Source organism: Nesoenas mayeri (genome assembly GCF_963082525.1).
Source record: "Nesoenas mayeri genome assembly, chromosome: 3".
Classification (NCBI taxonomy): Eukaryota; Metazoa; Chordata; class Aves; order Columbiformes; family Columbidae; genus Nesoenas; species Nesoenas mayeri.
The window spans coordinates 7,105,754-7,120,687 of NC_137544.1; the positions used below are offsets into that span (position 1 = coordinate 7,105,754).

A 14,934-nucleotide genomic window follows, 5' to 3' on the forward strand; every position below is an offset into this window, starting at 1 on the left:
GTGCTGGAATTGCAGACCTTATTTTTTGGTTTGCTTGAAAATACTACTGAATCTGTATAGAAAGATGAGGGAATTCTTAATAGATTTTTATGGAAAACCTGTAGCTTAATTTTTAAAGAGATCTATACTATAAATAGGGTGATCTATCTTTACAACTAATCTGTAAAATAGTCTATTGGGGGGATGGAATTACTGGTATTGTAATTGTAGTCTCTACTTTTCCTCTACACGCAAAAGGGAATATATGATATTTGTCTAATTTTGGCCGTCTTACCCAGGGTTATGCTGTTGTGCCTGTCTGCAGTGAGAATGTTAATAATAAGCTGTTTATAAGTTGAATCATGAGATAGGAATTTGTTAATGCAATGAAGCAAGTGAAACTCCTGTCCATTGTAGTAAGAAGGAACAACCTAGTCTGAGTAGCAGAACGTTTTGTCACTTGCACTATTGGATTAAAAAGGGATTTAGGACTGAATCATGAAGTGATGATGAAATTAACTTTTAAAACTACAAAATGCAAGAAATACGGAAACAAGGCTAGAATCTGGTCTTAATCTGTTGTGCCTAAAATATTACAGCATACAGCATGAAGAAATAAACCTTAAATCACACTGTCTGTGCTTCTGTGTATCTAAACTGAAGTCATCGGTCTTTCGGGTGGTTAAAAATGCATCTTGATCTGTTTTTACAGTAGTCAGGTTTTGTTTATAATATGTCTCCAAATAAATACCTTTGGAACTTTGATACTCTCAAAAGGTCTCAATATTTATCTGTTTATGCCATAAACTTTCTCAGTATATTGTGTACCACTAAATTTAATAACACCTGTGTGATTGGAACAATTGCTTTGATGGCATTGTGCTGTGGTCCCAAGACGGCATCACATTTTATGGAAAACAGTCGAAATCTTTAACCCTTAAGCTCAACACATTGCACCAAAATGATATACCAATAATGTGCAAAGTAATGGGAGACAATGACATTTATCGCTATATTCATTTGATTAAAGAACTAAAAAACACAACTTCAGAAAGCCAGTCAAATGTGTTACTTCTGTTAGTAACCACCTTATCTCCTTTTGGTCTACTAGAATTGAAATTGCAAATACATATCACATAGTTCGTCAGGTTCACCAGTAAGAGAAGTAATTAAGTTTCCATTCATGGGAACAGTCATATATATAGAAATCACTTAGTGTGTCACTTGAGCAAGTGACATGGCAGTGTTACTTCTTGAGAATATACTACGTTTTTCACAGTTGATGGATCATAAAATACAAACATCAGAAAGTCAATTGGAGGATGTTCGCAGTTACCGACTTAAATTGTTCATAAAACTTGATCGATATACTATGCAGGTATTAGGTAATATTTGCTAGTCACATTGCTAATAAGATGATTCAAGATAGATTCTTTTGACTTTCAATTGACTAGATGCATCATGAATGAAGACTTGAGCCAGATCTTTATCCTGAGGAATAACATGCAGCAGTAACAGTTCTCAACAGACACTAAACTCTTACTTAGAATTTGTACCTCTAGGTCAGATGACAAAAAGCACGAATTGAGCCTAATGGAATAGCCAGTTTTGTTACACAGGCTCGTCACTGTGATTAGAGCATGAAACAATTCTCAGAATGAATCTACAGAAATTGTGTCCGTGCGTCAGGTTGTAGCAGACAAACAGAACGAGACAATCAGTTAAAGCCACAAATAAAAAGTGTTCGTTATTTAATGTCCTTTGTTTCGCTATAGCAATAAATTATCCAAGTGCAATGACTTGATTTTATAAAACCCTCCTATAAAAGTTGCTGCTATGAGTGTTTTAGCCATAAGGAAGTTGCCCTGATGTCTGTCTTGTCTTCAGTGAGTATTATGGCCTGGAGTGGAGGGAGGAGGGTGATGGTTTTGAAGACATTCCGCAGTTCAAGTTCCTAAAAGCAGTATGCTACACTGACTTGTTTACCGGTGCTGTAAAATGACGCATGCTATCCAAAATCTGCAAATAAAATAAGTTTAAAAACCCATTGAAACGTCGCCTTGGTTCTGTTCAGTAACGTTTTGTATGCCATTAAATTCTTTGCAGCAAGAGTTTGGGGGGGCAGGGTGTGAGGAAAGTGCATTACTATTTACATAACCCCCCTTGAGGCTTTCAGATTTTAATTTACTCACTGGGATGCTCTGATTCCCCACTGTCAGGATAACTTAGGATCCAAACAGTTGGAAAACTTAATGTTTTTCTCTGCAAGTGCGGCAGGGAGTCTTAACTTCTCAGTATCTCTCTTGGTCCATATTCAACTGGCCTTGCTGTGCATCTTCAGAGCCATTTTTCAGATCCCCGTTGCCATTGTGGATAAATGCATGTTTGAATCCCTTTTAAAATATATAGTGAAGAACTAATGACTGAGAGTATGACATGTTTAAAAGGGGCGTGGATGAGGGAAAAATCAAAGGATGGAAAAACAAGCACATTTTTAAACAGCAGCATTTTTATTCAGTCTTCATAACATCCTCTGTATAGCTTTTCCTGGCATACAAGCTACAGTTTTTCAAATAAAATAATAATAAAAAAGTCTACTTTTCTTTTTAGTTTAAACAATCACCATGAAGACAACATTTTTCATTAATGTTGCTTCAGGGGAATTAAGTTTCTGACGGAAAGATGTAATATATTGCAAGGTTTGACTTTGAGTTGTGTAGCAAAGCACTCGATAAACTTTTAAATGAATACTTTGTATGCATCAAAGTAATAAATCAGAAGTGTCAACTCTTCCCAAAGGAAATGATAGTAACAGGTTCTTAGAGCTGCCTTACTTCTGGCTGCTGTTGAAGTTGTCTCAGATGTTCCTAATTACTGAGTGTTTGCTTTCTCAGAGCAGTGTCAAAGCTGCTGCTCATCTCTCTTGAGTAACCGGATTGAGAAAGAGCTAAAAAGACAAACCACTCCCTTCTGGGTGCCCAGGCACATCCCTCCCAGCGTGAAGAATGCAAACAGCTTCCACCAACTTGTAAAGCGTGAGAATGATGCTCCTGGGTTCAGAGTATTCTCCTTGCTTGATGGAAGTCATGGTTTGAGTATCTCCCTAGGCCCCAGGAGGTGAGATCACACCTTTTCCCGCCGGGAGAAGCATGTGCTTGTGTCTGAGTGTCGGAGCCTTTGTGTCCTTCAGAACACCATTGCTTAGGTTAGAATCACAGACTCATTTTGGTTGGAAGAGACCCTTATGATCATCAAGTCCACCCATAACCTAACTCTGGCACTAAATCATGTCCTAAGAACCTCATCTCAGTGTCTTTTAAACACCTCAGGGATGGTGACTCCACCACTTCCCTGGGCAGCCTGTTCTACTGCTTCACAACCCTTTTTGTGAAGAAATGTTTCCTAATATCCAATCTGAACCTTCCCTGGTGCAACTTGAGGCCATTTCCTCTCATCCTATCACTTGCTACTTGGGAGAAGAGACCAACCCCCTCCATACTACAACCTCCTTTCAGGCAGTTGCAGACAGTGATAAGGTCTCCCCTCAGCCTCCTTTTCTCCAGGCTGAACAGCCCCAGTTCCTTCAGCTGCTCCCCATCACACTTGTGCTCCAGACCCCTCACCAGCTCCATTTCCCTTCTCTGGACTCGCTCCAGAACCTCAAGGTCTTTCTTGTCATGGAGGGTCCCAAAACTGTACCCAGGATTCAAGGTGCCTCAGCAGTGCCCAGTACAAGGGGATGGTCACTGCCCTGCTCCTGCTGGCCATGCTATTTCGGATGCACACCAGGATGCTGTTGACATTTTGACCACCTGGGTACATCACTAGCTCATGTTCAGGTTGAGAAGGTGTTTGAGAATCACGGGGTGTTTGGTCTTGCTATCACAGCAGAGGTTTGGGGTGTGTGTGCGTATGTAGCAGCACAGCTCCTGGTGCCTTGGGGAAAAAAGTCTTTTTGTATCCATACCTTGACGTGATCTGGTCTTTGCCCCTTTTCTTCTGACTTAGAGTTGCCAAGGTGCCACCTTTTAATTCATCTCTGCTTGATACTGTATCAAGAGAAAGTAATTTAACCTGAAGTAGGTTGTGTTGGCTGAGTGTGATTGTGCTTGGCTTAATTGCTACTTGATACCAATGTGAGATGCAAGGTGGGCTGTATCAAAACAGACCAGTAGATCATACCCACCTTGTGGCTGGGGACTGACTGAAGTTGTGGTAGCAAACAAAAAGACATTACTTCAGGAAACCCTGTAAGCTGATAGCAAACGCACTGCAGGACTATGGGAAAAGAATAGTGGCAAGTTCTTCCAAAGCAGCTCTGAGTAGAAAGAGTGTTAGGAATTGCTCTTCTGTTATGAGTAACTACTCATTGCAAATTATTGGCTGTTGGAAATGTGGCTATTGGAGGTGATATTGGGAGAGCCAACATTGAGCATGGCACAAGGCTCAGCAGATGGGTGCAGCCCATAAAGAAAAGATTATTACTTACACATTGAGCTTTTGAGCTGTATAGATACTGTCAGTAGTGTCATCTTTGATTTATGAAGGGTAATGCATTAACTTGGCCAGATTTTGGTATTTTTTATCTTTTTCTTTTGTTTTCCCTTTGGTCTTTAGAAGATCTGTTAAGAACAGAGCAGAAGATGCCTCATCCACCAAGGGCAAGGGTACAAACCACGCAGGCATGATTCATCCCTTTGGACTCCTGGCAAAGGCGGCAACCCAGCAGTTTTGTGGGTGTGTTCGTAACCTGTTTTGTCATTTTGCAGTGCAACACCTTCACCGTCATCTGCAGGTTCCCCAGCGTTAATCCAGTTGGACAAGAAAAGAAACATCCTGATGACCAAGGTTATTTCTTCATGGAAAAACTGAATGCATCGGAGCGCCCGAGCAACACTGGGTGAGACCGTGAGACTGGAGCACGCTGGCAGCAAAAGGGATGGTCGGACACTCGCCTGTGGTATCTTGAGCATCTCTGTCTGTGTTAATTTTGCTCACAGCACATCCCAGACTTCTGAAAACAGTAAGTACTAACAAACAACATTTTTTCCAGAACTGCTTGAAAATTATCAGTGATCTGTGATCTTGGTTCTTTTGCAAACTCAAATGCACTTAACTGCATTTATTTGGCACGTATTTCCTCAGTTTTATATTCTCCTTACATCTGTGGTAATAATTAGTTACCTTACTTATCCCCTGATCTTTTTGCTCATAGTTTTGTAATTGGTCTTTAATCACTGTGTTGTCACTTTTAGGGAAATATGAGATTTTCTTAGAGCTAAAGGTACTGTGAAGATCACTTTCAGAACTTGCTTTACTTAAATTTGCATTCTCCAAGTGTGATCCCTTTAAAAAATACAACTAATACCGTTCTATATAATTAAGAGTTTTAACTTTTATCCTTGGATGACTGTGTTAAAGACTTAAGTCTCCTACTGTACACTTTTCAACTTGCTAGATAGCAATGGCAAGTGCATTCTCGTGGTTTATTGGGTTTTAAGCTCGCCATGTGGCTATTCAAGCCCTAAACATAATAGATAGGGTTCTGTCACAGGTTACTTTTTTAAGAGGTTCTTTTCTCTCTTGTAACCACTATTTAGCCGCTCACTTCTCACTCTTTCCCTATTGTTGAGGTGCTGAGACCAAATGATATGAGCTGGAGAAGGAGGGTCAGCAGCTGGTGACAATGTCCTGTGTTGGGTGGGAGATACCTGACAGTACAGAATTCTCCTCTTTCTAGTAAAGTCCCTTCCAGGTGAGAGGGTTTTGATGACTCAGCTGCTCATTTACGTGTGCCCTGATGGAGCAGAAACAATCTGGAAAAGAGGAGTAACGTGTTTACAATTTATTAAAAATGACTCAAAGTTAATAGCCTAGTGCTCCTGCCATTGCCTTTCCAAAGTGAATGAATCCCAGCAAGGATGGGTGCATGGAGGGGCAAGGTTTTCTTCACCCAGGGGACAATTTTCAAAAAGTGCTCAGTTTCTAATTGTGTTGTCTTGGATTAACAGCTCAGTTGCTCTTTTTTTTCAACCTTTCTCCAAAAAAAGTGCATTGACTGTGTTCACACCAGTATCACTGTCTGATACTCCGCATCCACACTGTGTGTTCCTATTAATGGCAATAGACAGTTTATGATTAGATATATATTGTCTCGATCTAAAGTACCATAACTGGATGCCTTGGTGGGACAATACCTGTATATGCTTCCACATGGCCTTATGTTAGTATATCCATGTTTTTTCCCTAAAGTGACAGTGACTTGCTGCCGTATTTCTTGTTTTGCTCAGTTTCCATCGCTGCACTGTAGCTACCTTGACAAGTTCTTGAGGTGGTGAGACAGGGTGGTTTCCATGATGAGTCAAGCAAAGCAACTGAGCGAGATCAGTGCTCAGCTGGCAACTTGGGCCGGTATCTCGATGAGCCTTAGATACCTGGAGCTGTCCCAGATTCCTACCTCCCTTGAAGGTAACAGCCCTGGGTGGAGTCACATCAGTGATTAAATACAAAATGAATATGAATTCATTAATGATGAAACATGATGAGTTCAATGATTCCCAGCTGTGAAGTGGAATTAGGGCTATGAGCCTACAATAAACATTTAATGACTGCAGAAATCAGGAAAGAATTCAATACAAACCTGTAGGTGTTTCCCAGCTGCCTTCTGCTCTTCAGCAATATTGATCCAGGTCTTCTGTTCACTTCTTTTTATCTATTTTAGTTCCTTAGAAGAGTTAATGATAACTATCTTTAAACCCAGAAAATGCTTTTACTAATATCAGTTGAGTTTCAGAGGCTGGCACAAGTTTCTCTTTTAGACCTAACTTAAAATTTCAGTGCATCAGTTTAGGTCTTTGTGATCTTTTCATAACTAAGTAATAAACCTATGGATGAGTACAGTGGGGTGAACAAATGCCACAGGTGAAAGGAGGAGCCAGTTGTGTGTTTGGCCCTTTGATGCCATCAGATGGTGCGAACTTGGGGTGTCCTGGGTAGGAAAACACCTCTCTGCTCCATCAGTGCAGGACCCTTTCTGTTTCAGCATCCTCTGTCCTGATCAGTACGTATCAGGGAGAAATCTGAGTGTTTTTTATCAAAGTATGGTGATTCAACAAGCCTTCTGTGTGCAGCTTATGAAAGCCACCCATCATCCTGCCTTGTCGCCTTGCATCCATTTTATGGATATTATTATTTTTAGTACATGGGTTAATCTCCTTATACATCCAGTGGTGGAAGATCAGTGTCTCAATTCTTTTGAATCCACAGCAGCTGTTGCTTTTGCCTTAGACATCTAATAATCTTGGCATCTAATAATCAGATTTGAGGTAACAGATTATTTTCTCCTCATACCCTTTACTGCATTATATTCCTACAGCAAATATACCTGTAACAAGTTGCATGCCAGGATATTAAGCCTTTATCAAGGACCATGGGAAACTTCATGGAGGCAGCAGAGGCTCAAATCCTCCTGCAAAGCAAATAACACTTCAGTCTGGTCCTTTTTTCTCAGATTTGGATATCCGAGCCCCAGGGGCCCAAGTTTCCTACCTCACATGGCAGATCTCATCAGGACCTGCCCAAGGAGAGAGAATATCAGCACTGAACCCAGTGGAGATGAGGCTGCCTTAGATCACTCCAAAAGGAACCCACAGACTGAACTGCTTTCATAAACTCTCCACTTTGCAGTTTACAATAAATTATTAATGCAGTAACAGTGTTAAACAGATGTTTTTAATTATTATTTTTAAGAAAATGTTCACAAATAATTCTCATTAATAAAGTTGATAAGTGATAAATGTCTGAAAATCACCTTGCAAACCCAGTAAGGACAGTCTTTGGGATAGGTTTAGCTGCTCTCTTATTAGGACTAAGTTCACAGATGAAAACAGATGTGTCTAAATTTCATTAACATCTAGTTCTTCCAGGAGGAAAGCAGCAAATGTGACGTGATGAAGGTGAGGGTAGCCCACTGCCTCGTCCTTTGGGCTCTGCACTTCTTCCCAGTTGTGCCACACACAGCTCTCAGGGTAAGTTTCACTAGACCAGGTTGCTTGAAGTCCCATCCAACCTGGTCTTGAACACTTCCAGGGATGGGACATCCACAGCTTCTCTGGGCAACCTCTTCCAGTGCCCCACCACCCTCATGGTAAAACATTTCTTTATTATTTCCAATCTAAACCTACCCTTTTTCAGTTTGAAACCATTGCACCTTGTCCTGTCACTGCAGGAGAGAATACTCTGAAGTATTCAAGAAGTTGGATATGCCAAGCAAGCTCCAGCACAACTCTTGGAGTGTTAGACATCTCCTGTTCGGCCTGTTCTCTCCAGCAATAACTGATTTCCAAGGCATTGTGTAGCCAAGCTTTGGTTCCAGACTGAAATGTTTGGCTGGTTATAGGTGATAGAATGTTAACCAAGCATTGAAAACCAGGTCTGACCAGCTGTTCTAGTTGCATCTGGCTGTAGAACACGCAGTCCCAGCAAGTGGTCCTACCTGCAGAAAGCTGGTATGCGTGCCTGGGCGTTGCTTCCCAGTTGGGAAGGAACAAAGTGGCTAATTCTGTACAGTGTAATTCCGTGCAGCCACAGCTCTGTCTTATGGCAAAAGTCATGTAGATCATATAGTCTCACCAACAAGTCACGTATTCTCATCAATATGAGAAATACTGGAGAGCTTAAGCCCAATACAGGCCTTTTGACTGAGGAATAACTGCTGGAGGCATGTGTGGTCCTGTCACTTCAGTCAAAAGATGCAACCAAAGGCTTGATACAGAGGCACAAACCGAGAGTAGAGTTCTCAATTGATCTGTACAAGCAAGGGGCCATCAGCTCTGCGTTCTGGACCTTGAGAAGACTTGTGGACCTCAAAGGGACTATTTTGCCCTTGAAATCACTTTTTTATTTTGTGCCAAGGAGTTATTTTTACTTGTTTATATTAACATTCAATCTACATTCCACGTTTCCTTATTTTTCAGGTTCTCAGTAAGGAATCAAAGAGTGGTAATCAGCAAGGTACAGCGAATATCTATGTGTCTTTTTAACTGAATGAAATGTTATCAGTTATCAATACTTTACTCCCCTGATACTCACCTCATGGACCACAGCATGCTGTCTTAACATCTTGTAATAGTATCTGCTTGACTTGTTTTCCAGATGAGTGTATAAATCTAATTCCCTGCAAAGATAACGGAGCTATTTGTATTCAGCCCTGTTCTCTCTCCTTCCATGGGGAGACAAGTTTTGTCTGTGAAGACAGAAAGTGGAAAATGTTCACAGATGCCTGTGCAAGCCTGGATGTTCAGTCCCTTTTTCAGGTGAGGTAATTGTTATGCATCTACTTTGACCTACACTTGTAATTTCTTGCAAAGACAACCCATTCCTCCATACCTTTTAAATCCTGAGCAAAGGGAAGGAGGTGGAATCCTAAAATACAGATTAATTTGGTAAGAGGCTTTGACTTCATCTTAAATCAAGTAATGGGAAATGAATTTGGGAAATTCCTGTATGGAAACATAATTTAGAAATAGAGTTGCCTTGTTCACTTCGTTAGTGTCCTCCACGTGGATCTAAACAAAGACAAAGATACATTATTATGAACGTGAGAAAGGAGCAACACAAATATCTGTAACAATCAGATGATTCATGGTAAATTCTCCCCCAGCTACAAATTAAAGAACGTTATTCAAGTCATTTCAGGAATAAAGCACTGTGTGTAGTTGTGGCCTCTTCATTCATGCGTGTTTTACAAGCAAGATGTTCTTCTTAGGTGAGCTTTGGTCCTGGACTTCAGACCATCTGGCACAGTCATTGCACATCCCAGCACTATACCTATTGCCTGGTTGCAACTGTAGCTTCATTTTAATTAATTTTCTCAAATTTATTTTCCTTTCCCCAGAGGATTTTTGAACATAAACTGGTTCCAAGCTCTGAAGGACATGTTAGTGTTGCTGGAGGACACCTTCCTTTTTTGGGGGGAGGAAAGCCAGTCCTTGGGAAGCCTGGAGATGGAGCAAAATATTTTGGTGCTGATGACCATGAGAACAGTAGCTGCCAAGCTGATTTTTCATGCATCATCCCAGATATCCTGTCTTCACCAGCCATTCCAGGAAACATTGCAGATATAGTGGAATTGCTGAAGCAGATTTCCCAGTTGTTATCAGAGAATGTCAATAGGGGAAAAATGCAGGTATGTACTTTCATGGGTTTCAAGAGGTGTTTCTGAGCTTACCAGAGCATCCATACCGTGTTTTGTCCTTATAGCCACTATCCAATGAAGTGGTGACTGCAAGTCACATGGAGATCACCTGGAAGGAGTGTTCAGAGAGGGCCAGGTTTTGTCAGAGACATTGTTTGACCTACTCATATATGGTGACAATACTCTGTGAATTTACTTTCTTTAAAAGCAAAAGTTTTCAGGAACTGCTATTATAGACATGGGAGAGCAGTAGAAGGAAGGATTAATCTTCAAAGTGTGACACTGTAGGGAAGGCAGCCTTGGAGAAGCTGACCCACCGCTGCATTGGTATGTGTTGCACAACGGAAACTGAAATCTTTCCCTGATGAACTCAGAAATCAGAGATGTGGGGAAAGAAATGTAGGGAGGGCGATGTAGGCAGACCTGCTTAGTGGGTCAGCATCTGGAACAGAACTTAAATGTCCTGATTTTTGGCTTTTATTTGCTTCTCCAAGTGCCTTTTGAGCTATGATATGAAGAGGGCAGGACAATTCTGGTAGTAAACATGCCAATGAGGTATTCGGGTTTGACCAGCATGGATCGTGAGAACCTGTTTGTTGTCAAAGAATACTCCCTTCATAAAATTCACTTTTAAATTAAATGAGCCTTTCTGGAGGCTCTGCCAGTAGAATAATAGTTGATTTCTTTTAACATAAAAAATAACGTATTTTTTTCTTGTTTGTTTCAGAGTTACAGCAGGATAGCAAACCATATTCTGAACAGCTCCATTGTTTCCAACTGGGCTTTTGTAAGGGACAGAAATGCTGGTTCAATATTACTGGATTCAGTGAATGCATTTGCTGGGAAACTTCTTCTAAGGAATGGATCAGAAAGTATACAGGAACACTTCATCTCTACCAAAGGCTACAGCATCCAGAAAAATACCTCAGGGAAGAGCTTTGATTTTTCTATGGAGTTCAATAGCACAGCCAATATCACTGGGCACCTGGTCATTCCAGAAGAAGAGCTTTTGAAGTTACCCAAGACTTCCAAAGCCATCAGCATTGCATTTCCAACGCTTGGAGCCATTATAGAAACCAGCCGGTTGGACCCTGGTCTTGTGAATGGAATGGTGTTATCGGTGTCTCTGCCGGAAGAGCTCCGGCATATTTTACTCACTTTCGAAAAGGTGAACAAAGTGGAGAACGTCGAGGCTCAGTGTGTTGGGTGGCACTCTACCGAAAGGAGATGGGATACCAGGGCGTGCACAATGAAGTTGGACAACACCAGCAGTGTCGTTTGTGTCTGCAAGCATCACCAGCGGACGTACAAATCCTTCTCCATTTTGATGTCCCCCACCGTGCTGCGAAACGCGGTGCTGGATTATATTACACGCATAGGGCTGGGTCTTTCCATCTTCAGCTTGGCTCTCTGCCTGACCATCGAGGCCGTCGTCTGGCAGCATGTCACGAAAACCGAAATAACCTACATGCGCCATTTTTGTTTGGTCAACATTGCTACATCGCTTCTCATTGCTGATGTATTGTTCATCTTGGCAGCTATTGTGCACAATACAGCCCTAAACTACCCGTTATGTGTAGCAGCCACTTTTTTCCTGCACTTTTTCTATCTTGCCTTGTTTTTCTGGATGTTTACCCTGGGCCTTTTGATTCTCTATGGATTATTATTAGTTTTTTTTAAGATAACAAGACCTGTATTCATAGCTACAGCATTCTCTATTGGATATGGATGTCCCTTGGTCATATCTATCCTCACTGTTGCTATTACTGAACCAAAAAATGGGTATTTAAGGAGCGGAGCCTGCTGGCTCAATTGGTATGAGACAAAAGCCCTTTTGGCCTTTATTGTACCTGCTCTGAGCATCATTGTTGTGAATGTAGTGGTGGTGGGGGTGGTTGTAGCGAAGACTGGGAGATCCTCTGTTGGAGAAAGCTGCAAGTCACAAGATTTGAGCAACATGATCCGAATTAGCAAAAATGTTGCCCTTCTGACACCTCTTCTCGGTCTCACCTGGGGGTTTGGATTAGCAACTATTGTCGACAGTCACTCTCTGCCATTCCACATTACGTTTGCGCTACTGAACGCCTTCCAGGTAAAAACAGAGAGACTGGGAATAGCATGTGCTCGAACTTCAAGCCCTGGCAAAGGCAGCAGATCAAAGAGGGGCTGGCAGCATGTGTTGTGCATGACAAACAGGATATAAGGTTTCCTTTCAGCTCAACTATTTCATGTGGTACATGCACTAGGCATCCTGCATTGACATTGCAGATGGGTACTGGAACAACCTGGTCAGTGTGGAGTGTGGCTTTTTAGCAGGGTCTATTAGATAGGACAAGGGGTGATGGTTTTAAACTAAAGGAGGGAAGATTCAGACCAGACATGAGGAAGAAATTGTTTAAAATAAGGTTGGTGAAACCCTGGCCCAGGTTGGCCAGAGAGGTGGTGGATGCCCCATCCCTGGAGACATCCCAGGCCAGGCTGGATGGGGCTCTGAGCAACCTGATCTGGGTGAAGATGTCCCTGCTCATGGCAGGGGTTGGACTGGATCAGCTTTGAAGGTGCCTCCCAACCCAAACTATTCTATGATTGAATTATACGCAGAAAATTCTCACTTAACTCATCAACATAAACATCCAATGTTGCCTGACATCCCGTTGTATACCCAGGCTGCCTAAGCTCTTCTTGGCTAATACAGTTACTGAGTGGGCTGAGAAAGTCCTGGTATGTAATCCATCAGTCCAGTTAGTAATGAGGATTAGCATCTGTTATAGACCCATTCCTGACATGCCCAGGGAGCCCATGTGACCTGGGTGGATAGACTCATTTTGCACATTGTTGTTCTCTGAGTTATAGGTGCTGAGATCTATTACAATGACAAAAACATTATTTTATCTGCCCTTAAGGAAATAGCACCTAGATTTAAGAAACATCATGTGGTTATTCTGGTTTTGTTAACTATTTTTGCAATTTTTTAGGGATTCTTCATCCTGTTGTTTGGGACACTTCTTGACAGAAAGGTACTGGGATCACTTCAGCACTTATTCTGGATTATATGAACATCTTCTACACTTGGAGAAGCTATTCCCCTTATTTTTTATTTTTCTTTTATTTACAGACGAGAGAAGCCTTACGAGAGAACTGCCTTTCATCAAAGCGAAAGTGTAGTCTAGCAAAGGTGAGGATTCTTTTTTTCCCCTTTAATGGCTTAATTTAAAATTTATACCAACTTACACACCTTCTTATTTGTACATGGAGAGAGTGGAACTATGCACTAAAACATACCTAGTTTAATATTTTTCTAAGGCAAGTGCTTGCTGAAGGGAATACAGGTATTTCAAAGTACGTTGAGGTTATCAAGCTTCTAAATATTAGAAGTTGCAATCCATAGATTTTTATGAACTTTACATAACCTACTGCTGCAGTTACAAAAAGAAAAATGGTATTTTAATCTACTCTCTTCACCTGTAGGTGAGAATGCCCATGACTTTTTTTTCCCATCTGCATAATAGATCCACTTAAAGGTTACTGCCTAAATAAGGAACAGAATTAGGAGTCCAAAATCCCAATAAAATGACCTGTTTGTCACCCTCACAAAAAACATGGATCTGTATGACAGCCGGGCTGCTCTAGGATATCAGAGGATTGTCCTAATTCCAGCTGAATGTCAGCTCACAATAGAAATCACTCAGACCCTAGTCAGTATGTTTGGTGATAATATTGTGTACTCACAGGATCTTGAGTGTTTTTGAATATCAGGGTAAATCATAAAAAGGAAATGTTTAAACCTTAAGGAAACAATTGTGTTTGAGTTGTTTCCTAGGAAAATGCTGGCAGAATTGATGAGTTGACATTGAGTTAGTGTTTCCTATCTCTGCTGGAAAAACTTCATCTGCTATTAGATTTCTTTTGGTACCAAGGCTTTAATGGTTTCACAATGTATTTATGGAAGAGAGTTCCCTTTATCTGTCTCACAGGAGTCACCTGCAGCACTCCTACTATCCACGAAAAGAACCGTCAGTTCAGTTTGGACTTTGGAAAAATAAAGCTATTTCCTTGCTTCTCTACAGTCTATTTATTAATCAGTTCTGTCTCAAGTATTGAAAGCTGCAGAGTGTCTTTTAGTGATAGCGTGTCCAAATGCGCTTGGTTTATGAGGATAAAATAAAGGGGTTATGGAAACTATACCTCCTTTTTGCTGTTAGCATTGCCTGCTGAGCTTTGGGTCACTTGATTCAAGAGAGGCCATGGGTTTGTGCAGCTTCTGATTCCTCAGCATCTTTCCTCTCCAATTTGGTCTTCAGTTGCATCCAGCACTGCTGTTATGTGCTAAGTTTAAATGCACTGCAGAAGGTCTTCTCTTAAAACCAAACAAATCCCCCCCCACAACAAAACAACCCAAAACAAAACATAAAAATAAATAATTAGCAACAAGACCAGCCTCAAAACTTGTGCTGAAATTAACTGTTTCCTACATAATAGAGGAAAAAGAGAAGGGAAGTATTTGAGATTGTTCCATATTTAATAAATGGGGATTATAGTTCCCACTTTTACAAATCTGAGATCCAAATAGCGTAAAGGTACAAAAGATCAGGCTATAGGTCAGGATTGAAAGTTTTAAAGTTAAAATGTTCTCAAGTCACAACCAACATAATATTCTGAAGACAACAGGTGGAAATATCACTAATGCCACAAATCAGCAACATTTACTAAGAGTATTAAGTGATCTCACTGGGCACGACTTGATGAGGAAACCATGGCTG

General features: G+C 41.1%; 1 protein-coding gene across 1 annotated transcript; it reads left to right on the forward strand.

Annotated features, from left to right (window-relative positions):
- Window positions 1-1,216: 1,216 nt before the first annotated feature.
- Window positions 1,217-13,624, forward strand: ADGRF4 (adhesion G protein-coupled receptor F4; the record flags this gene model as incomplete). The annotated part of the gene is made up of 9 exons (XM_080342892.1): window positions 1,217-1,357; window positions 4,749-4,879; window positions 8,207-8,273; window positions 8,955-8,991; window positions 9,133-9,293; window positions 9,875-10,165; window positions 10,902-12,266; window positions 13,150-13,191; window positions 13,290-13,624. The coding sequence occupies 9 exons, from the start codon at window positions 1,217-1,219 to the stop codon at window positions 13,386-13,388; spliced, it is 2,334 nt and encodes a 777-aa protein (XP_080199018.1). The 3' UTR covers window positions 13,389-13,624.
- Between the last annotated feature and the right edge of the window lie 1,310 nt (window positions 13,625-14,934).